Source organism: Manis javanica, chromosome 15 (genome assembly GCF_040802235.1).
Source record: "Manis javanica isolate MJ-LG chromosome 15, MJ_LKY, whole genome shotgun sequence".
In the NCBI taxonomy this organism is placed as follows: Eukaryota; Metazoa; Chordata; class Mammalia; order Pholidota; family Manidae; genus Manis; species Manis javanica.
In genome coordinates, this window is record NC_133170.1 from 61,995,266 (window position 1) to 62,019,676 (window position 24,411).

General features: G+C 56.3%; 1 protein-coding gene across 28 annotated transcripts in view; it reads right to left on the reverse strand.

Annotated features, from left to right (window-relative positions):
* NCOR2 (nuclear receptor corepressor 2) overlaps positions 1 to 24,411 on the reverse strand; it is a 200,178-nt gene that overhangs the window by 136,095 nt on the left and 39,672 nt on the right. For 27 of the 28 annotated variants that reach the window (XR_005060254.2, XR_005060256.2, XR_005060255.2 and 24 more), the window contains one exon: positions 3,298 to 3,512. Coding sequence is in view for 25 of the 28 variants with exons in the window: in XM_037014401.2 (XP_036870296.2) it covers positions 3,298 to 3,402 (105 nt within the window). In the remaining 3 variants the exon portion in view is untranslated. Of the gene's footprint in view, positions 1 to 3,297; positions 3,513 to 22,164; positions 22,577 to 24,411 lie in introns of those variants that run through there. The other variant, XM_037014383.2, reaches the window with a different exon arrangement.

Below are 24,411 nucleotides of genomic sequence, written 5' to 3' on the forward strand. Positions count from 1 at the left end.
CCCCTCATGTGCCCTGTTCCCCTCTGGCCCAGGTAGTTCCCTGCTCCCTTAACCCAGGCTTGCTGAGTGACCCCTGGCTCAGGGCAGGACTGCTCCCCATGAGGACCGCTACACTGCAGGCCCTTTGGAGCTCACTGATGCGACCGAGGCATCCGAGAGCACGGCTGGCATGCTGGCCTCAGCCTTGGCTGTCCCTGTAAACTGGGTCACGTGCAGGAGGGCTACATATCGGTTAGTGACAAATTGGAAATTCATCAGACAGGTCTTCCCACAGAGAGTTTGATAAGCACTAATCTAGGGCAGGAGTCAGCAAACAGGGCCCAAGGCCAAAGCCAGGCTTGGCACAAGGCCACGGACATTCCTTGACGTCATGGCTGAGCTGCTCTTGCGTTAAAACAGCAGCAGTGCTGGGTAGCTGTGACTTGGCACCAAAAGCCTGAAAAATTACGGAGGTCTGCCCTTCCTCCAGAGGGCAAGCTCACAGCAGACCCTGCGGACTGTACATCAAAGTGCACTAACAGCTAACGCTGTTGCCACAGTAACAGTGGGGACATCAAATCACCACCATCACTACTTGGTCTCAATGTGTGCTGAGTTGGCCTTGGCACTGTGCAAGACCTCTGCACATCACATCTGCCCCTGATGCTCAGGCCACGATGCCCATACTGCAGACAAGGAAACTGAGGCTGCCCACAGAGCTTCATGAGCAGCCCAGTGTCACTCAGCAAATCGGGAAGAACAGGGATTCAAAGCCACATCTGGAGGTTCTTCTGAGCTCTGGGAGACTGCCCATCAAAGCAGCCCTGTGCCCAGAGTGCCTTGAAACACCACCCTGCCAGCCCTGGAGCACGAGGGCATGTGGGAGATAGTGCAGGAGACAGTGCATGGGAGAGTGCGTGGGAGAGAGTGGGGTCCCAGGAAGGGCACTGGTCACTGTGTCCAGGCCCCTCCCCTGCATCCCAGCACCCTGCCTCAGCTACTGTGCAAGGAGCTGGGACACCCAGGATCCCACCTGGCCCTTGAACGGGGCATTTGTCTTTTCATGCCTCAATTGCCCCTTTCCTCTGCCCTCTGTCTTCCGAAGACTCAGAAAAGGATATCATGTCACAAACCCTGCCTGCAGAATAGGCTGGGGGAAGGGGGCTGCCAGGGAGGGACCTCCAATTACACACTCAGGGTACCCAGAATCCTTGCTCTTGCCTTTCAGGTAACAAGTAGGGGTCCCCAGCTGGGCTGCCCCAGCATGAGACAGGCTGCTCTGAGATTGGGACCCACGGCTGCCACCACACAGGATTGGGACACCCCCCCCTAGCTGCCCCAGGCTCCAACTCACCCCTCGCCTAGCCTCCTGCCTGCCTGGTCCTGTCCAGCCACATCCTATGTCACTGACAGTCCAGTGGAAAAAGAGCAGGAGATGTCTGGGGTCAGCTGGTGACCCCAAATGACTAGGAGAGGGCCCAGCTGGGGCAAATGGCAGGAATGAAGTGGAAGGGTGGGGCCTATAGGAGCAGGAGACCCTTAGGCTGGGCCCATAGGGAAGGAGATGGGTGGGAGAAGGGTGGAAATGCAGAGGAGGGGCCAAGAAACAAGGGAGAAGCCAGAGGCATCTGCCAGTGACCCCCAAGGGAGGCAGCCCTCCGAGGCAGCCACAGTAACCGTGACAAAACAGTAACAACAGCAAATGGACAAATCGGGTGAGGTGTGCCACAGGCGTTAAATCAGTACATTTACTCCCCATGAGAATCTAGGAGGCAGGAGCTCTTATCACCCCATTTTATGAATGAAAAACAGGCTCAGAGAGTTAGGCAAGCGGTCCCATTTCCTCCCCCGCAACATGTTCCCCACCTATGAAACAGAGGGCATAAGAGACCCAACTCTGGGTAAATAGGTGGAGCAAGCCTAACTAGACACACAGGGCTCTGAGCAAGACATGTGCCATGTCGTCGACGCTCAGTAAGTTTTATTTGGTTACTGTTACTGGTAGTCACGATAAAGATGGTGACAAAACGTAACAATGATTCACCCCCAGGAGCATATTCCCCAGCTCTGGGCACACAGTAGGTACCTAATAAATAGAGGCATCCCTGACGGGGCCTCAGAACCCTGAAGCTGAAGCATACTGCCTCCTCCCAGTAACGTGCCCTGAGCCTCGCTCCCCTCAGCTGCAATGTGGGGTGATAACACAAGCTCTCTCGCTGGGGTGCTGGTGAGACTCCCAAGGCCCCAGGGGAAGTTCTCATGACAGGGCCCCACAGTGCTCCTGCTCAGCACAATGCCTCAGCAAAGCGCCCTGGAAACCCAAATCCTCAAGAGGTCACAGTGTGTAAGACACCCCCACATGGGCCAGCAGGTTCACCTGCAAAATTGTCTGGCTCAAGGATGGAAACACAATCCTGTGCCATTTCCTCTCAGTGCCTTGTAAGGAGAGCCCACACGGGCCAAGCAGGTCACACACACACACACAGGCCAGCAGGGCCAGCTTCTAGCCCAGCTGTGACAGCAAGGCCTCACGTCTCTGTGCTGAGCAGTCAGGAGGCTAAAGAGGGGTGGCCTAGGACCCCGAGGGCCCTCTGGCAAGCACCCAAGGACATGGTATACAGTAAGTAACCAGTAAATACCAACAGAGCAGAATCTAAGGCCCACTCTCAGGGCCACACGATGCAGCTAGAGGTGAAGGCAGAAAATGCAGCCCCTGCTAGGAGGCAGACAGAGTGGGGCAGACCGAGGGCACACAGGTGACAGGGAGGCACGCCGAGAGCATGCTGCTTCCCAGTGGGCAGGCCATCCCCCCACAAGGCAATGGCTCCTCAGTGAGCAGAACCAACACTGAGGCCCCCAGTCAGGGCTTCAGAGCCATGGCCTATGCTGGGTCTCACGGTCTCAGGGCCACAAGCATCCCCACAGTGGGCAGAGTCCAGGCTGGCACTCGAGAAGCGGAAGGGCTTCGAGCAATGGCCCACAGGAAGGCACCGGAATCCGAAGTACAGAGGAGCTCGGGTGAGGCTTGGCTGTAAGCCAAGTATGTACAGCAGGCACTACACATCTGCACACAAATTCCACTGTTGGCTCTGAGAGGTACAGACCGCAGCTCAGCCGGGCCCCATCTCCATCGGGGAACTGAGGTTTGCAGATGTCCTGAGGCCTGGGAAGGTCTCCAATACCAGTGGTCTCTGCCAAGGCACCTGACCCGCCCTCAGGGGTCACAGAGAGCTCCGGCTGGGACCAGCCTGGGCTTTGGGGAGAGAAGGATGGGGCAGGGACTTGGTGACAGGGAAGGGCTCAAAGAGCACCCCTTACCGTGTGGGGCCGGGCAATCTGCACAGGGTAGGAAATGCCATGGGGCGGGTAGCGGGGCTCCGTGGCCCTCCACGTCTGTGCCACAGGCTGCGTGGATCCCGACATGGCAGTGGGTGTCCAGGGGCTTTGGGGCCCTGGTAAGCTCCTTCTCAATGGCCACTGAAGTTAAAAGCCAGTCCTCGTCATCTGCTTTCAGGCCACCCTATTACAGGCACCTAAGAGAAAACCAGAAGAGAAAATAAAGTCAGCCACGGGGCAGCAGCACCCCAGGGACCCTGGTGGGGCCTGCAGCCATGCCTGGTTCTGGGGGAAACAGCCAGCCTGCTGGTCCTCCCAGCCCTCCCCAGGCCACTGGCATGCCCCTGCCCACCCAGCAGACAGGGGAGGACCCTCAAAGCCACGGGCCAGGCTGGTAGCTGCCACATGAGCCTCATCAGGAGAGCTGTGCCCACACCCCAACCACGGCCTTGCCATGCAGGCACAGGGCCCCAACTCTGTGGGCACAGCCCCCACCAGTTCCCAAAGGGTCCCAAACCCCCTTGGCCACCCAACCTCACCCCAGGGCCTCCTTGGGTTTCTGAGTCACCAGGGCAAAGTTCTCCAAAAGCACTGGCAACTCAGGCAGGCAGCTGGGGGCCTGTCCTGAGAAGCACAGTGTGGGGAGGTACACAGCTGTCCTGGGCATGGTGGACGGGTCAGCTTGGGCAGGATGCGCAGCTCCCAGGGAAACCCCAGGCAAGATCAGGCCTGCCTGGCCTCCCAGTGACCCTCTGCAGGAGCAGAGCTGGAAGCAGGGGTACTGGCAAGCCAAGTGCCACACCAGGGAATAGCTGTGGACATGGACAAGGGCCTGTCGGGCTCCAAAGGGCTCCCGGGGGCAGGTAAATAGTGCCTTCCACAGGAGAGAAACCACCCACATCCAGGCTGGAAAGAATCTCAAGACAACAGTCCAGTGTCTTAACAGACAGGGAAACTGAGACCCAGAAAAAAGAAAGGACCTAAGTCAAGGGGACAAGGGAGCCCACAGTTGGAAGCTGCCTTTGCCCAGAAACCTCTGGGGGCCCCATGCTTCCCAGAATCCTCTCGGCCTTCTGCCTGCTGAGGATACTTTACCACTGGCTCCTCTGCCCACACCCGGATTGAGGGCCCGGCACTCCCCAGGCCTCCCCACTGTCAGGCCCAGCCCACCACCTGCATCCCTGGAGCTGGGGAAAATCCAAGAGTGTGCAGGGGCCCAGATCCTGGAGGCTACCATGTGCTGGGATGGCCAAGGCTGCCTCTCATGTGATCAGGTACATAGAACAAACCCCAGCTCTCCAGAATTTCATCATGAAGTCCCTCATCACCCAGCCCTGCCCCTGACAGCTATCCCTTGGGAGGGCTGCGGGTTTGGGCTCTCACACGCTCTATCTGTGGGAGGGCTAATGTGGAGGAGTGCTGGGAGGGACACCTGAGACTGTGGGGGTCAGAAGAGTACCCCTAGAAGGGGCTCTAACTGCACCCCCGCCTCACCCCCACCAGCTACCATAGACTTGACTTTCCTCTCCCAAACCATCCTCCCTCCCCAGGCTCCAGGAGTATTCAAGCGATCAAGGCTTGGCCAGTCAGATTCCTGCACCTCATGGGCCAGTGACTGGTTCAGGGATAGGCATGTGGCCCAAGCTGAGTCCATCAGAGCCAGTCAGTCCAGGCTTTTGCTGGAGGAGTCAGGAACAGGTACTCTCTGCCAAGGATCTAAGCTGGGCAAATGAAGGCCCATGTGGCAGGAGAAGGATGCCGATGCCAAAGCAGGGGGGCAGAGCTGGAGGGCGGAGAGTCAGGTCCTGATGACAGCCATGCCTGAAGGCATATCCAAGCCTGCTTATTCATTTCAGAGAGCTGAGGCCTGCCTTCTGTGTGTTTTGCCTTTGCCAGCCCAACTAGGGTTTCTGTCACCTGCCATCAAAGTTCTGACTCAGCCAGAGACAGAAGGAGGAAACAATCCTTGAATTGGGTGCCATCAATCCTTCCAACACTGAAAAGCCAAAGAACTCCAGAGCCCATCTGCACAAAACCTCAGGAAGCTGCCCACATGGACTTTCCCCAGCTACCAGGACAGAACGTGCCCTGTCATTCTTATGAACATGGGAACAAGCCCTGCTCAGCGAACAGGAGCTCCTGTTATTACACTCCCCAGCACTGTCCCTGTAGGAGCTGCAGCCCTGTGCTAAGGATGCTCTGATGTGGAAGGGAGGAAGAGCTGCCCTTGTTAGAGCCCAAGGGCAACGTGCCATTTCTCCTGCAGCCCAGGGAAGAAACTGGCTTTGGGAGGGTCTGCCAGGGCTGGACCCCATTCCAGAATTCCCCTTGTCCCAGCTCATCTCAAAGCCCAGCAGACCCTGGCCAAGCCAATTCTATTCCACCCTCTCTCTGGGCTTTAAACAGCTGCCCCCTCTCCAAGGAGAAGAGGGCAGCATTTCAGCAAGGAGGCGGTGACACTACCTGCCCCTCCTCCAAAAGCACCATGGGGGACTTCCAAACTGCTGTTTGATTTTGCATTGCATAAGGCAGCCAAGAAGTCTGATTTACCCGTAACCATTCTAACCTCCTTTGCCTAACTAAATGCCCACTGGGGATGGCAGGCCCCTGCCAGATGCGGTATGCAGGGCATACAAGCTCCAGAAGCCAGGAGGTGATTCCTGGAGAATCCTGGACTGTAGCCCCACTCTCCTCATGCCAAGACCTAAGCCTGACTAGCTTCCCGCTCCCTCAAGACTCAGGGTATCCACCCATGAGCCCCCACTGCCCAGCCATCCAGAGGTTACCCCACTGGCTTCTTGGCTCAGCACCCACACATGCAGGTTGTCCCCAAAGCCAGGGGATTGTGTACCTCTGTGACTCACTACAAGCTTATTTAATAAACCCAATTTCCATCCTTCCAACCTCAATCACGTTTACTGCCAACTCAAAATTAAAAAAAAAAATTAGGGAAGCAGTTAGGTGGTTCCTCAATAAGTTAAACATAGAATTACCATATGACCCAGCAATTCCACTCCTAGGCACATACCCAAAAGATTTGAAAACAGGGACTCAGACAAATACATGTACACAAATGTTCATAACAAACTATTCACAAAAACCAAAAGAGGGAAACAGCCCAAATGTCCATCAGCAGAGGAGTGGATAAACAAAATGTGGTCCATCCACACAGTGGAGTGTGGTTCAGCCACAAAAGGGAGGAAGTCCTGACACCTGCTCCGCCATGGAGGAACCTTGACAACATGATGCTGAGTGAAAGGAACCAGACACAAAAGGCCCCTGTACTGTGTGATTCCCCTAGTGGGAAATACCCTGTTCTGGACAAATCCACAGAGGCAGACAGCAGGTAGGAGAAAGCAGGAAAGAGGAGGGGCGGGGGCAGTGCCTGCTAACAGGCACAGGGTTTTCTTCTTCGGACAGGAGGCCCCTCAGCTCTGAGCCTCAGTTTTCCCAGCTGCAGAAGGGACATGAGAGTTCCTGCTCCATGGGCCTGCTGGGGGGAAGGCATGTTTTAAAGGCCTGGTAAACAGCAGGTGCTCCACAAGGCAAATAAGCAAGCTCAGGCCTCCAAGGAGAAAAGACCACACTCCAGCAAGGTTAAGAACTTGCTTAGCCAGTGGCACAGGACACTTCTGAACCCCAGAGACCCAGGACCTAACCAGGGGATACCCAAGGCCCTACCAGACCGTGCATTTTGAAGCCACAAACCACAACACTCTGGCCACCAAGCCCACCAGAGGAGGACCACACACTCCGAGCCGCATGCACAGTCCAGTGTGGGGTTCCCCACATGCACCCAGTGGTTCCAGCATGGCCCTCTGCCACTCCTGCCCGGAGGAGGCCCACAGCAAAGGCCATTCCACTGCACACAGGAGGGCCACACAGGCTGTGGGTCCAATGTGACAGCACCACACATTCCTGCCGAGCCCACGTTCCCTTGTTCCCACCCACTGTGCAGCTTTGCCAAGGCTTCCAGACCCACAAGAGAAAGCTCACTACCAGGGTTTCCACCTGCCCACTGCCTGCTGCATCCCTGGAGCTATCACAGGGCCGGGCATGCAGCAGAGGCTCGAAGAATGAACCTATCCAGTAGAGGTGAGTGTCAGTAACACAAGGGGAGGCCAGAGCCCCCCACATCTGCATCTATCCCCACCCTGCTGGGGAGAGGCCTCGTTTCTGGGGAGATGGACCTGAAATGTTCTCAGGAGGCCCCTACCCCACCTTCCCCTCCAGCCCCAGCCAGGTTGGCTGAGGCTGCACAAACACAGGTCCCACAGATTTACTGTGTAGAGAGCGGCCTGATTCAGATCTGGGGAGCGGGGATGTCTGGGAGTGGGGAGGGCAGGGGCTTATTAAGGTGCTGGAGTGCCGAAACATGCCCAGAGCCTTCATACCTATGCCCAGGCCTCGGAGAATACAAAAGGCCAGCTGTCCACACCACACGTGCTGGGAATCTGTTTGGAACTAATGGGCACCAACACGCAAACTTGTGGAAGGTAGGGGAGGCTCCAAATTAAAATTCAGCTGCCAGGCAGGAGAGAAGCCCCCAGCATATGCACACATATACACTCCTCAGACCCCTCCAGGGTGCTCAGAGAAGCTGTGATTGCCACCGAGGGGACACAGTCTGTTCCAGCCCCACCCAGCCTGTCCCAGGCAGGGGCACATGGATACACTGGGCACCTACCTGCAGGCAGGGACCCAGTGGTCTCCCCTACCAAGGTCTCTTCAGCATCTAGAGGTGCCTCTACAATAGCTATTCAACATGCACTCATTCTGAGTCACTGCTGAAGCCCTGTGAACAGCAGGGCACCTGGTGCACAGTAGGGGTGCTAGTTTCCTGGCACTGCCATTAACAAATCACCACAAATTGGGGAGCTGAAAACAACAGAAGGGCATCCTGTCACAGACCTGCAAGTCTCAAGTCCAAAAGCAACATGTCAGCAGGGGAGGGTCCTTCCTACCCCTTCCAGCTCCTGGTGGCTCCAGGTCCCTTGGCTTGTGGCTGTATCCCTCCCATCTCTGCCCATCCTCGGGGAGATAGCCACGGCTTTCTCCTTTGTGTGTCTGTGTGTTCATTACGGGCCTTTCCTCGGCCTTTCCTCTTTTTAAAAAGACACTGGTTATACTGGATTCAGGGTCCACGCACTCCCGTATGACTCCATTTTAACTAATTACATACCCAATGACCTTCTTTCCAAATAAGGTTACATTACAGATTCCAGGTTGACATAATTTGATGGGGTGTAGGGGGGAGTAAGGGGAGACACTATTTATCCCAATACAGTTGGTCCTCAATAAATAATTGTTCTGTTCACTGTTAGAGCCTAGAACCTGGCATGGTGCCTAGCACACAGTAACCAACCATCCAATAAATATCTACTGAACGAAAACATGCCAGGCAGCCTGGCCTGAGAGTGGAGACCCAGAAGCTGGCACAGGGGCGCCTTGAGGACAGAGCAATTCTGGGAGGCAAGGTTAGGATGTTGCAGAAACACCAGCCAGAAGGAAGCTATTTGTGGCTCTACTTTCTGGCATGCAGTAAAAATGGGAAACCAGCTGCCAGGGATCCTGCTCTCAGCTGAGTCTGGAGACACAGAAACTCTCCTGGGAGGTGGGCAGTGAGCCTCTCCTGGACTCCCAGAGGGGCCTGCAAGGCCCAGGGGGAAGAGGCAAAGGGACAGTTCCTATGCCCTGCCCTGGTGGCTTACCACTGCCAACCACAGTTATGGGCACCTTTGTGGGGTGGGTGCCGGGACGCACCAGCAAATAACAGGCCCTCGAATCCCAGCCCTCACAGAGCTGACATTCTAGCAGGTGAGACAGCAGGAATTTATAGGATGTTGGAAGGTGACTGTGCTATGGAGAAAAACAGAACCTTCAGGAGGGAGGCAGGGGAGGGAGGGAAGCATGCAGATGTCTGGGGAAGGGTGTTCCAGGCAGAAAGAACAGCCAGTGCAAAGGCCCTGAGGTGGGGAGGAAGAGCAGGGAGGCCCAGAAGGAAAGAGTGTAGAGAGCACGGGCCCCCCGTGGTCACACAGGGCTTTTGCTCCAAGAGAGATGGGAAGGGTGCCACTCCTCTGGGAGGGAGATGCACAGTGTCCCATAGGTCAGCTGCGGCCCAGTGCCTCTGTGTTAAAGGAAACTTCAGCTGTGCCCTCCATCAGTGGGCAACGGGCACAAGCCTCTGTGCACTGGGCACCAGTAAGTCCTAACACCTTAAAGCCACCATCCAGGATCCTAGAGAAAAGGCCTCCACCTTCTTGCCCATATGGGTGGGCCGGCAAGAGTAAGACAGACCTCTGTTCCTCTCACCTGGCACAGAGGTCACTGGGCTCCCTGAGGCAGAGCTAGGAACCCAACCAACGTCTGTCTGTGGCTATGCCCGAGGGGCAGTGCCCAGAGTAGCACAGGGTCACCACACTCAGCATTCCAATCAGGGTGCTGCTCTCAGGGGTGTCGCCTGCCCGCCGTCAATCTGGGACCTGGCAAGACAAATCCATCCCAAACGGGGTGTCCACCACATTCTGACCAATCAGGAAATGATCTGAGCACCTATGATGTACAGGCCTGCTCTAGGCACTGGGGTGACCGCAGGGGACAAGTCAGACAAAAAAAGGCCACTGGTCTGAGCTGACATCCAGTGAAGGCCCATCCCAACAGGGTAAGGATGGAGGGGAGGGAGGGATGGGCGGATGGGTGGGAGAGGAGGGGAGCTGACATGAGTGAGGGGGGATGGAGGGAGCCATTCCCCATGGGCCGACGATGGACCCACTGGGGGACAATCAACGTCACTGCTCCATTTTCCAGGGCTTTTCTCTTCTCACTTTTGAACAAGCCCCAGGGCCAAGCACACATTTATTCCAGTGTCATTCCTATGGCAGCCTCCCTGCCAGCCACCAAGGCGGAGGTGCAGGTGAGCACCGTCACTCCCGAGCACCCCAAGCCCACACACTGCTGCCCAAGCCCCAGCCTGCTGCCACGGACGACCCTGAGGAAAACCGCCTCCAGTCCTCAACTCCAGAGTCAGAACAGGCCCCAGTGGGGAGACACATTGGAAAATGATTTATGGAAAGCTCACCACCCATAGACTTATCCCCAACACTGAGCTATGGCTATAGTGCTCTGCACCCCTCGAAATACTGGGCACGGTGGGGGGCGAGTTAATGACGTTGAAGACGGCACCATTAGGAACAGGGCAGTTTGTATGACTACTGCCACTTTGCAAATGAGCAAACGGGCTGGAGAAGTGAGCTGACCAGATGGAAGAGCAAGTTTCTGATCAGGAGCTTATACAGGACCCAGGAGACCCCCACCCGAAGACAGAGAAGGCAGAGAGGGTTGCCCAGGGCTGCATGAGCCTCGCAGAGTCAGGACAGAGGAAGGGGGCCTGCCCTTCCCAGCCTGGGAACCTAGCTGCACTGCATCTCACTCAACACCCTCTTTTTGTAAATGGGGAAACTGAGGCCCAAAGAGGGGCGGGAATGTGAGCAAGGTCACTCAGCGGATGGAGTGCTGCATGGCCACTCCCCTTCTCAGCCGGATCCTCGGCCACAGGTCCTGGCATCTCAGAGGCCTGAGCTGAGCCCACCTCAGAGCCTTCAGGGGAAGGAACACCCAGGGACTACAGGGAGAAGGGCTCCAACTCCACAGATGCCCAGGTCCAAGGACCGAGGCCACTCCGCAGCCTCGGCCTACACCAACCTGCCAGGGAAAAACACGCCAGGTATAAAACACATCCCTGGCACCTGCCGCTAAGAAGGATCCCAGCCACTGCGAGACCTTCCACTCCAGCTCTGATTTTGCTTCATGGCCTCCCAGTTCCTCACATCCTCACATCCTCACATCAGTGGGTTCTAGCTCATGCACAGACATTTACCCACAAAGGGATGGCTCCGATTTCCCTCACCAAACAGGATCATCCCCATTCAACACAACAGGAAACCAAGGCTCAGACAGGTGAGCTCACTGCCCAAGGTCACGCAGCAAGAGAGCAGCCAGGCATGATTCTAATTCCCCAAACCTCCGACCCAGACCCCACAGACCCCACCCGCCTCCAAAGGGGTGGGGGCCGCCGAGGAGGCCCAGTTCTGTTTCGAATTTAATTGGTACATTTGCGTCCACTGGGCAGCAGCCAGCTGGGCCGTCCAGCCCTGCCCCCGCCCCAGACAGATCTGCTCAAATTCACTTCCTCCTGGGCCTTTCTCCCCCTTCTGATTTTAACAGGAAGAGAGAGAGAGAGAGTCCACAGCCATGACAAACCCTCCCCACACGCCAGGTCACAGGTCCACGCCGAGCCCCTGCCGCACAGCGTGCCCTCCCTCTGGGGTATTTCACAAACATTACGCTGGATTTTTCCTGGCTCTTCCTCATTACGCTCTGGGCGCCCTGGGAGGGGCGTGTTTTCCATTAGAGCCAGCTCCTCCATCTGGCCTTCCAAACGGCAATTTTCTCTGCAGCGGGAGGGGGGCATGGAGAACAGGCTGCTGTCTGGGCAGTGGGGGTGGGATGCTGGCACCAGCTGTGTGACCTGGGCAAACTGCTCAACCCGCGGCCCCTGGAGCTGGGTCGGGAGCAAAGCCCCATACCAAGTGGCTCAGCACCCTGCCGCTCTCCGAGTGCTCCTCCGCCTCCTGATCCAGGACCCCGGGCTCGGGTCCCGGGCCCATCCACTTCACTGCCTGGGCAGGAGTGAGCCAAAAACCGAGGAGGAAATGGGCCACAGAGCACAGCTCCTGCCATTCTGCTGAGTGAAATGAGCCAGACACAAAGGGACACAGTACGATTCCACTTGTATGAGGGAGCCAGATTCACAGACAAAGTAGAATGGAAGGTGCCAGGGGCTGGAGGTGGGGGATGGGGAGTTAGTGTTTAATGGGGACTGAATCTTTGCTCTCCAAGATGAGAAAGTTCCGAAGATGAGGGTGATGATGATTGAACAAATAAATGTATTTAATACTCCTATACATTTAAAAATGGTTGAGAGGGTAAGTTTTTTGTTATGTGTATTTTACCACAACTCAAAATTTTTAAAATAAAACAAACCACACACCTCCTCTAGGGAGGCCTCCCCGATTGCTAGTCAGCGGCACCCAGCTGGGCTTGTATTGCTCTGTAATGGCACCCACTGCCAAGGCTACCACAGAAGAGGGTTACCAATGGCCCTGACAGGGGTCCCAGCCCACAGCAGCTCCTCAGAGCCACAAGCTGAACAGGACCACAGTCAAGGCCTGCTCTCCTAAAAACATCACCTTACGACCTGATGGCTGCCTCCAAGCCAGGTGGCTTCAGGAGATGAATGAAAGGCCTGGACACAGGGAGGGACTGACCCAAAGCTCTGCCCATTCAGTGGGCCCCTGGACCTGGCAATCCCAGGCCCGGCCCAGAGCTGCTCTCTCTGCCAGCTGTCTGCCAGTTCCGCCCCCTCACGCACTCAGGCCTCTGGGTTCCCACCGACTGCCCTGCACCAACATCTGGCAAATGCGTCCACAGCCGTGCAGCTGCCAGAAACGCCTCTCCTGCCTCCTCCCCACATGCAGGGTCCTCAAGGACCAAGGACGGCTTTCTCAGGAATGTACGGGGTCATCCCTACTTCAAAGCAGCTCTCTGGGGGATGGCCCCCACCACACGTGAGGGAGGACATGTGTGGCTGCTGCTACGAACAGCTTCAGCAGCAGCGTCCAGGACTGGGAGCCCACCACTCAACATCAGCCCTCCCGTGCATTCCCCTTCAGCCCTGGAGGGTCCGCCTCCCACAGACCTGCCACCCAGACACCTAGGTCACTGGGGAAGGGACCCCTCTGGTCAGGTCTGTCCAAGGCTCAAATGTGGAAGCGCATGAGCCACTCAGTGCCTGAGGGCTTCCACAGCTCAGTGTCTGATGACGGAGAAGACATCAAGACTCCCAAAGGTCCTGCAGCCCCTGCAGCCAGGAGCTCCAGATAGCGGCCCGTGAGGAAATGCCCGGGAGTGGCAAGCATCCCCCAAGATTAGATTATCAGTTAGAGGAGGGAGCAAGACTAACAGGTCTCCAGGGAAGAGGGACCCAGGCTAGCAGTAGGAAGGGGCAAAGACAAAGGAGAGGTTTGGATGCCCACTGCCCACTGAGCTGGCCCCATGATGGGAAGGGGGGGCGGGGCTGCACGTGTCCAAGGACACAGGCTGGGGGTGGCCACTGCTCAGCCCCCGCCGAGCATGACGACCCAGGGGAATCACAGCTTCCAATCCTTTCAGGCAAAGAAAGTCTGATTTAAGACATCCCTCAATTTTCAATTTTTATTTTAAAAAACTGACTATAAACTCACCCCAATAAATCAGTCTGACATCCAAATACAGCCTTCAGGCTGCCAGAATGTGTGCGACCTGTGGCTTCTGACGTGTGGTCAGCTGGAAGCCACAAGAAAGGGCCCAGCAAAGCCCAGGGGATCTTGAGGGGGGATGGCCAGTGACAGGCAGGAATGTTCTCCAGCACATACAAAGGCTTAGGGAGGACCCGAGAGGTTCTTGTTACAAAGTGGAGCGGAGCGGCTGGGCCCACTTACCCAGGGAATCAGCAGTGACAGCCGATACCCCAAAAGGATGCACACTGGCTGTGAAATGGAGGCTGGGCAGGAACTCTGGCCTGGCTCAATGTGGCTCAAGTCCAACACTTGGAACAAGCAAGCAGGCTATGGCCAGCAGCTGTTGTCTGTGCCCACCCAATAACCACTCACTGCAAACCACACCCCAATGTCCCTTGGGCTACCAACCCCTCCTGCACCCTCAAATCCCGGACTCCAGGGGAGGCTGACCCTGCCTCCCAGGTCTGGCCAATCAGCATTAGTTACAGCAGCCCAGCTCCAATGACTGGTTCAGGGAGGGGCCTAACTCCAGCTGAGCCATACAACTCACTCCCAAGACTTGGCTGGAATATCAACAGGCTTACCTTTCTCTGGGGCTGCAGAGCTGTGATTACTCTGGGGCTACCAGGAACTGGACATGGGGAGCATCTAATCATCTGAGCCCCTGGATCCAACTGTGCCTGAAGCTTACCCTGAGCCTTCTATGCTAAGTGCAGAAGGAGCAGCAGGGAGTCTGCCAACTGCAAACAAGAGACCTAAGACAGCAAACCCCACTAAAACCCAAATTCTAAGACCAATGGATCTCTCTAGAATCAGATTTCATTCACCCTCTGGTCCCCTCAACCTGTGCAGGTAAGGAGAGGCCCAGAGCCAGCCTAGAGGCAAGAGAACCAAGATGGGAGCCCAGGCAGACTCCTGCCCTGTCTCTCACTCTGGAGAAGGCACCTCCCACCCAGCTGATGGGCCATCAGAGGCTCCAATGGGGGATCCAATAGGCAGCAACTTGGCAGATAAAGAGTGCTCCTCTCCGCTGACTCAGACCTGGGCCACTCCTCAGGGACAGGCACACACCCCCACCCACGCTGCCCCAGGGAGTGAGCAGAGCCTCCAGCCTCAGTTTCTGGAGGAACACCCCGAGCACATGCTCAGTTGCTCTCTCTCTCTCTCTCTCTCAGAAGGAACACAGAACTGACCACTGAGCTACATGCACCAAGGCTGATAACCAGAGGCCAGCTCAAGCAGGTCCCAGCAGCCCAGCCAGGCTACAGGACAGAAGTGCTATCTGTGACCAGGCCACTCTGCACCCCTGTCAAGGCCTCAGTCTCCTGGGCTGTAAGGCAGGCAAGCAGCTGCTCCTGGCCTGGAGGCTGTCCAGTACTGAACGAGGAGCAGAAGGACACTCTGACCCCTGACCTCCACCACATATGTGCTGACTTCTCCCCACTTCCCCATCCCTGTCCTCTTTCCTCCCTTTCTTGCTGCAGCTACAGGCTTGTTAGAGCTCCCATTTCACAGATGGGGAGACTAAAGTTCTGGGGATGAAGAAGCCTGTCCAATGTCCCACAAGTAGTAATGAGGCCATGGAAAGATTAACAAATATCACTTCCAGTTCCCAGGTCCTAAGCAGTCATGACAATAGACCCAAGGTGAGTGCCCCACACTCATCACAGCCAATCACTACCAGCGCTCACTATCATCAGCTCATTTAATCCTCACAACATCCTGGAGAGGCAAGATTGAGGCACAGAGAGGCTAAGCAACTTGCCTTAAGTCACACCGCAGGCAAGTGGCAGAGCGTGGATGCAAACCTAGGCAAGCCCTTTCCGGTGTCCACCTCTTATCCACTGTGTCCTGGGCTCCCCACCACCACTGTAATCCTGCCTCCCAGCTCAACCCAGAAGAGACCCCCACCTCTGCCACCAGGCTGGCCTCAGGGCCTCCCAGGCCTTGAACCCAACATCGCTGCTCATGGATCCAGGCCCAGTCTTGCCAGTTGGAGGTAATCACAGGTCACTGCAGATGGGCCACGGCTATCTCCATACCCACCTGGCCAGCCCCCCAGGGCTTGCCACGAACTACCCACCCTGGACCCAGAAAAAGGAAGGCACATCCTGGCCCTCACCCCAGCCCTGGCTGCTACCTCCCTTCTTAGGATCTGGAACCCACATTCTCTAAGTCCTTGCTGCCTTATTTCCCATCTCCCCACAACCCAAATGGTCCATGGAGGCAGGAGCCACATCTGTTGTGTTCCTCACTGAGACCAGCTCACTGCATACAGCACATGCGTAGGAAATGCTTGTTGAATCCATGAGCACTCTCAGAGCAGAATCACGGGCTCTGAGATGAAGCTCAAAGACCACTCCACAAACAGAAACTGAAGGTCTACTTAAAGCCAGATTTTGGGGTTACACTAGGCCAGCATCTCCCACAAACTGATCCACGTTTACATGGTCTGCTCCACCACAACTTTCAATGCATCTCAGGGCTCTGATCTCTCCCTCCTGGGAGCTGCATTGCCAGCCCATCTATCAGCAATGGCTGGGACACCGAAGGCCATCACACCTCTGGGGGGCTGTGTAGCCTACTCCAGGTAGCCTGCCCTCTCTGGGCCTCCATTTGTCAAGGGCACCTGGCAAATGAGGCAGCTTGCTGCAGGATGGCTGTAACCCAGGTGCTGGGTGAGCAGCCAGGGATGTAAGGAAGGGGTACTCGGGGCTTGGAGAGAGGACCAGCATGGAATCTGAGGAGCCTCCTGCCTCCCAGGTCACGTCCTCAAGCAGGGACATCCAAAGCCAGTACGAGAGCTAGCAGGGGGCAAGAGGCAGTTCGGGATTTGTGGATTTGGGTATGGAAGAGGGAGGTGATTTCTGGACTCTTCCAGTGGGGCTCCCCACACCACTGGGCACAAAGGGGTGCTCTCAGCCACCCCAACTATGTCTCTCGGTCCTGGACCCTCAGGCTCAGGTGTGGAACAGCACTATTCAGGACCCGTCCCCAGAGATCAGGGGTCACTGGCCGTATTGGTTTGTTAGGGCTGCTGTAACAAATGACCACAACCTGGTGACTTAAAATAACAGACATTTATTCTCCCACAGCTCTGGAGGCCAGATGTCCAAAACCAGGGTGTACGGGGGCAGCTCTCCCTCTGGAGGCTCTAGGACAGGGTCCTTCTTTCCTTCTTTGGGCTTCTGGCAACTCTAGGCGTTCTTGGCTTGTGGCTGTGTCACTTCCGCCTCCGCCCGCCTTCACAGGGCAGTCTCTTCTGTGGTCTGGTCTCTTCTGCCTCGTCAGGACACCAGTCACTGAATTGAAGGCTCACCCCTGTAATCCAGGGTAACCTCATCTCAAGACACATCTGCAAAGACCCTTTCTCCAAAGCAGGTCACATTCAGAGGAGCCGGGTATGAACATGTGCACATATGTTTGGGGTCCCCCATTCTCCTATTCCACCAGCTCCAGCCCTTTCTGACTGCCCATCCGCAGAGAGCTCACCCCCACATGGCCTGATGCCAAGCCCCTGAAGAATCCCATTAAGCTGATGAGAAGGTTGAGGCGTGCAGTTAGGCCTCATGCCCAGGATCTGAACCTGCTTTTTCTGAGAGGTCCCACCACAGGAGCTACTGAGCACAAGGGCCTCCCCTCATATTTATGGAAACCAGGCCTCGGAGAGGGGGCTCCCACTTCACAAGCAGCTCAAAGTGGCTCAACATAGGGGCCAAACTCCAGTCTCAATTGGCTCCTGGGTCAGATGGTAGCAAATGCCACTTCCTGAAGGTCCTGGATGGAGAGGGTGTCCGCCCTGATAATCACCACCTCTCAATTTATTACCAGCCCAGATCCAGCCATACAGCTGTCCACCAGGCACCCACCCAGCGCAGAAAGGACCTATTATGACATCACAGGCCAGGAATTAGGTTATTAGCTTGGGAAGGAGGCTGGACCCAGGGACAAAAGGCTCACTGTCATGCAAATGTCCGACTCCGAGGAAGCGCGCAGCTCCTCCTACCTTCCAGTTTGTGAGCTGAGAAAGCAGCTCCCAGCCTTCCAGGAGAGTTTGGGCAGGCATCTCCGGACCTCAGATCCGGACCTCAGATCCGGGCTGAATAGGGATCCCTCAGACCAGGAAATAGGCCCCTCCCCAGGTCTGAGCCAGATTCCCAGCAAACAGGAGTACCTGTCCTGAGGAGGGATCCCCCTAGAACCTGGGTTCAAATCCTGCCTCCTCTTTGGTTGTGCCACTGTACCCCAAGACAGGGTAACAAAAGGGTCTTAGAGGACAGAATAGGATAATTCACCTAAAGTACTGGGTGTCACCCTGTTACAGAAGCAGCTGCATACAAAATGCCATTTACCTGTTAATACCGTGTGCCAGCTGCTGCTCTGTGTCTTTGGGCAAGCTGCTTACCCTCTCTCGACCTGATCTGGAGAGGGTGACTCACGGCCCACTTCACAGGGTTGTTAGGACTGGATAAACAAAGTGTGCAGAATGCCTGCGGCCTCGTCAGCCCCAATACAGGGAGCTGATGCTATCAGCACTCCTGCCCTGCGCCCTGGTGCCCATGGGCCCCCATTTTCCTTGCTTGCAAGCCCCACCTCTCTGACTTATCCAGGTGGTGCTATGAGGCACTCCTGAGAAAAAACACAAGAACTGCTTTTCAAAGGACCTAGTTTTCCAGCTGTGGCCCCAAACGGTACTCTCAGCCCCCAGCTGGTGAAGGGAGGTGAGCTCCACATGAATCCAGCATGGGGCCCGAGTGTCTCCAGCCAGATGCCTGTGGGTGTGACCTACCGGATGCACAGTTGAAGTGCATCTGTCCTCAAAAAGGCCCCAATCTCTAGAGAGGACAGACAGGGCCACAGCCTGTGGGGGAAACTAAATCATGCACAGTTGTCTACTGAGCACCTGTTTAATGCCCCATGCAGGGGACACACCAGCATCAAGATAAAGAAAATCCTGGGTGCAGGGCCTGGGGGAACACAGCTGACAGACACAGAGTAAATCCCAGGTGATGACAGTGGCAAGGTGACAGGAGTGATAGAGGGAGGCTGGGGCCTCTCAGGAGGTGACATTTGAGCAGAGGCCTATCATGGGAAAGGTATGAGGACCTCAGAGAAGAAGATGGTGGAAGGCCCTCTCACATCAGCCCAGACCCCCATACCCTGAGCCTGGGAGAGTCTGGAACCCTCTAGAACCCTTAGGCATAAAGCAAGTCCTGCCTGGACCTCCTGGGATGCCAAAGGGCTGAAGCTCCATTACTTGCCAGCTGTAAGGGGCACTGACATCTGCAAGCCCACTCCCAGAAGCCCCTGTTGAAAAGTCAACCCTTGGATCAGTTTTGGTTGGACAGCAATGCATTTCCCATGCTTAAGCACCTGGCGGGGGTAACCCAGATCACTCTGGGATGAGTTAGTTACACCCCGAAGGCCTTCTTACCACTGCTGGAGGCAGGAAGGGGCCTGAGGAAACCAGTACCTACCGCAGGGCAGCAAGAAAGGAAAATTTGCAGCCCAGATGGCAGAGCAAAAGAAATAAGTGCTCAGAGAGAAGCAAGTTCAGACATCACAGGAGTGACTCCAGAGAGAGAACTGAGACCACATCTCACTTTGGGGCTGAAAACAGTCCTCAGAGGAGGAGGCTGAGAGGGGCTGGGCTGTGGGTGGGCCCAGGAATGAGAGAAAGGTCCCTCTGACAGGTCAGGAGCCCAGCCCCCTATCCCAATCTGCTACCTTACAGGTGAGCAGGAGGAGAGAAGGCAGTGACTGAGGCCCAGAGAGGGCAAGCAACCTCCCGGGAATCACCCAGCCAAAGAGCCTCCACACACAGCATCTGGCCCAGGGTTTGAGTCCCAGCTCCAACTCTTACAAACTGTATGCCCTTGCCTGGAGCATCAGTTTCCTGAGAAGTGGGAGTCATACACAGCACCCTCCCTTCCCATGGCTGATCCGGGCATGCTATGAGCCAGCAGGGGCAAACCACAGCAATCGCTTCCAGGATGACACTAATACCAGCCACAGCACCCTCACAGGGCACGGAGCATGTGCCAGCACCTTTCTAAGCTCTTAGTATGTTGTCAACGCATTTAACCTTCATAGGAGCCCTATGAGGTACCAACACTGCCCCAGCTTTGCGGATGAGGAAACTGAGATTCAGAGTTTAGCCACCTGCTCTAATGCACACAGCCACCAAGGGGCAGACTGGGGCTCAGACCCAGGACAGTCTGGCCCCCAAGCCTATGCTCTTTGTCTTTAGGTTGCTGTAGGTTCACAAGCAATTTTAAGAAATAACATAACTAGATCCTGGGAGCCCTCCAGCCAGTTCCCCCTGGGAGACATCATCAATGAGTTTATCAGTAGCATTCAATTGTCAGCAGCATTATCAGGAGGCTGACAACTGGTCTAATTATTAGATCTGGGGGGTTTAACAAGTACTCATTTGAAAGTAAGTGTGGGGGGGGGTGTAGCTCTGTATACTTTTATCTCCATGCAGATTCCTGCGGCCACTGCAGTTGACACAGGACAGTCCCACCACAAGGGTGGCTGTGTGACTACTTCTCATCTGAACCACCACCCATGATTGTCTCTCTCAGTGGGTGGGGGACAGGGTCACTGAGACCCTCTGGGCAGGGCATGCCGGCCACAACACAGCTCTGAGGCCAACCCAAGTGGGCACCGAGGGCCTGGGGGCAGTAAGGGGACACTTGTGGGTTGCCCTGCTGCAGAAGCCTCTCTGGAGTCCCCAGGGGAGGCCTGAGGACAATCAGACAGTGGGCAGCTGGCATGGAGAGCCTGGACACCCAGGGAACTCCCTGCTGGCTCCTGCTGGCCCAAGAGAAGCAGCCCTGAGCCAGCCACTGGCCCAGCATCCGGTGTCACTTACAAACACAGTGCCACCCTCAGCAGGAGAGTCAGCCTCGCTTGCCTGGCCCCCAGGCCACAGCGGGCACTACTGGAGTGCCTGGCACAGGTTTGGAGGGAAACAAGGCAGAACAGGAGCACACCAGGCAGCCCCGGGCACCCCGGCCCAGGCCTAAATGCAGACAGAGCCTGGGCCTGAGGAGGGGCCCTCCTTACCTCCCGCTACCTGGCCAGGGCTTCCACACCTATAAAATAGGAGGGCTCACAACACAGAAGAGAAGAAAATCTGGTGGAGACCAAGATGTAGCTAACTTAAATCCAAGCCCGTGGTCTACACTGAGGATCCTCCCCAAGCCAGTCCATGCACGCAGGGCACCCCGCGGTTTGTCTTGTTTTCCCACCTCCCCTCAGTTACATCCATGGTCACTCACACTGTAGGGACAAGGCAACTGAGGCTCCATAACCTCCCCAAGGCCACGCCATCTGTGAGGGGTAGGCAGGGACCATTTATCAGCCCCTCAAGCCACACGACAACTTACAGGGTGGAGACAGAGGGAGCACCCATTTGCCAGATGGGAAAACTAGGGCTTAGAGATGTGAAGTGACTTGTCAGAGGTCACACAGCCAGAAGGGTTTCAGCTGGGGCATGACCCAGGCAGCTGACCCCAGAGTGAGCCAGGAGGTATAGCTCTCCCACGCCTTACCCCCAAGCCTGTGTTGTGTAGCCCGTTATTGCCCCATTTTACAGACTAGGAATGCTCACACAGGTGTGGACAGGCCACCCAGCATATAAACGGATGGAACCAGGATTCAAAGCAGGGTCCAGTGCAAATGGGCCATAATAGCATCTGGGAACCCAACCCTCCCTGGCCTAGGTTCCAGCCCTAAGGAGACATCCCTCTGCCTCCAAACGGCACACCCAGACCTCAGGACAAATCGCTCCCTCATGCCCTCCGTTTACAACTGAGGGCTCCTTGTGAGCTTGGGAAGCCCTTCCAACTTTCCAGTGTTTATCCCAGCTCCTTGCTGCCAGGTCCCTGGGCAAGCCTGGGCCAGTGGCGCTGATTTCAAACCAGACACGGGCACCCTGCCAAGCGCCACCACGGTGGGAGCCGGGCCCCGGTGGGAGCCGGGCCCCGGGTAGCAGCAGCACTGCCTGCACCTGGCTCCCTCCCCCCACTCCGCAGCACCCGGGAGTCCACCCCTACTCAGGCCCCAGCCCACCCCCTGAGAATGAGCAGGAACACCAATCCCTCAGCTCTGCCATGCTCCCGCAAGGATGCCGTTGTGGGCCACAGCTCCAGAAAAGCGGCAGTCCCCACCCTACGCATCCACTCCCACGAGAGGCCGAGAGGCCCTGTCCCCCAGGCCCTCCTCCCTGAGTCCATTTCCGGGACTCAGCAACTCTGTCTGATAGGACGCAGGCCCATTGTCCCACTGAGTGGGCCGCCGCCTCCTACTGGGGCCCAGCGACCAGGACACCCGGCCGGATAGAACTGGGCTCCTTCCGGGCCCCAGACAGCAGCCCCGACACATGTGCTCAGGGGCCAGGCCCTCCTACAAGCCAGGGCCCTGATCTTTGCCCACCCTCCCTGGCCAGTGACCAGCCACGCCGCGTCTCCCTGCCCACCGCCAAGCCCAAAACTTCTCTTACCCGAGCACATGACCAGCCTTTCACTCACGTCAGCTCCAAACACAACTTGAAGTAACTCTCCCACAACAAAAAAAAAAGAAAAGTAAAATGTGCCAGCAAGTGGGTCAGAGGAGTCCACACACACAGATTGTTCTGTTGGCTTCCAGAAGACACACCGTGTCCAACATCAAACCCATCCTTCCTCCAGGACTGACCCCGGGAGGGGTGGCCCCTCCGAGCAGCACCGCCTTCCCGCGAGACTACGGGCTCCCACCCAGCCGGGGAGGCCCTGCAGCCAGGCCCAGCCCTCAGGCCCTGGCCTGACACCCCCACAAGGACAGGGCAGGCCAAGGCCCACTGGGGACAACCCTCAGGGCCACCTGACCCCACGGCGGGGCCAAAAACACGATGTTGGGCCTCTAGCTCCCTTCTTGCCTCCTGCCACTCCAGGCCTATAAACACAGAGAATTACATAAGTCCACTCCTCTTGTTTGGAAGCCAAAAGTACGAGCTTTTTCTCCCAGCCTTGGCAGTAAGTAATAATTCCTCATCGCCATGGTAACCCTGGCGGGCTTCCAGCCGACACTCAGGAGCTGAAACACTGGGAGGCCTTTTTATAGCTCGGTGGAAAAACCTCTCCACTGTGCACTCCTCAGCAGGGCAGGCAAAAGCGAGCTGCAGACCCGAATTTTGCTTTAACCCATTTCCTCCCAGCCGGACAGTCCACCTCGGAGCCCAGGCCTGCCTGCCACCTACCCAGACGGCAAGGTGGGCTCCCAGCCTGGGCCTGGTGTGGAATCGACGCTGCTGCCCCAAGCCCTTCACAGTCCTCCAGGGTGACGCGGCTACAGGGAAAGGCTCTGCCTTTAATACATTTCTCTCCTACTTGTAATCTCAGGAAAGGCAAACATGACCCCTCAAATTGGTATTCTGAATGAGGGTCATCTGGGTGACAGGCCCAGAGGGTGAAAAATGACACAGCCAAACACACATACACAAAGGCCCAAACGGGTAACTTGGTGGTCAGCCAGCAGTCCGAACATTGGCTGCAACTAGCTGTGTGATCAGAGACAACTTGGAGCTTCTCTGGGTGCCAATGTCTATCTACAGCAGGGCAGGCTCGACTCTGCCTCTGGGGCCCTGAGCAGCAGAGACCAGGCAGGTGTCAAGGACCCGCAGCAGCTGCTACGAAGCACAAGGGTCCCTTGAACGTCTGCAGATTCACTCTCCCACCCGCAGCAGCCAGGTCCCAGACGTTTGCCCAAGAGGGCATACTGAGTGATGGTGGGTCCATGGGGATGCAGAGGAGGGCAGTCCAGGCAGAAGGCACAGCAAACCTAAAGGTATGGAGGCTGGACCAAGTTCGGTGTGTTGCAAAAGCAGAGAGAAGGCTGGTGTGGCCAAGTGCAGTGGGGACCAGAGACAGTTAGAAGACGAGGTGGGGGAGTAACAGCAGTCGGGGGAAAGGTAGGTCATAAGGACTCTGGGTAAATCACTTACCTCCACAGACTGGACAAGCTCCAGGAGTAATAATGACAATAATGATTGTGTGACGTACTGTGTGCCAGGCACTGCATAAACACTTCACCTATAAACCCATCTGTCCTTGCAACAGCACAACAAAAGGCAGGGGCACATCTGAACCCCAATATACAAAGAAAAAACAAGCCAGAGAGGTTAAGCAGCTTGCCCAAGGTCACACAGCTGGGAAGTGGCTGAGCTGGAGTTTGAACCAGGCAAACCTGGTTTACATTCACTCTGCCACGTGGTATGGTCAGCAAGGAGCCACAGAAGGCTTGGGGCAGATCAGATTTGCATGTGACGATGGTCTGTGGCCACTCTACTAGGCAGTGTACCAGAGTGGCCACTAGAGACGAGTGCAGAGGCCACATGCATGCTGAGTTTCATCAGCTCTCCTTCCAGCCTTTCCCCAGAAAGCATCCTGCAGAGTGTTCCAGAAGGCTTCTACAGACCTGCCCAAAGCCTTCTTCTATAGATGGGGAAACTGAGGCACAAAAAACAGTGCGTGATAAAAGGACACATTTTCAGACCACAGATCCAGACGCTGTCTTCCCACCAGCTGCGACCATCAGGAGACCACAGAACTCAGGAACGGGCCAAACGAGCCGCAAGAACATGCCAGGAAGGGGAGCGGAGTGGCATGGGTGGGGCTCAGGGTGCCTTTGCTCTTTCCTGCTTGCTTTGGGCACAGACCTGTGGCCGACCTCCATCAAGGCTGGCCCTGGCATCAAGAGTAATTCACCCAAA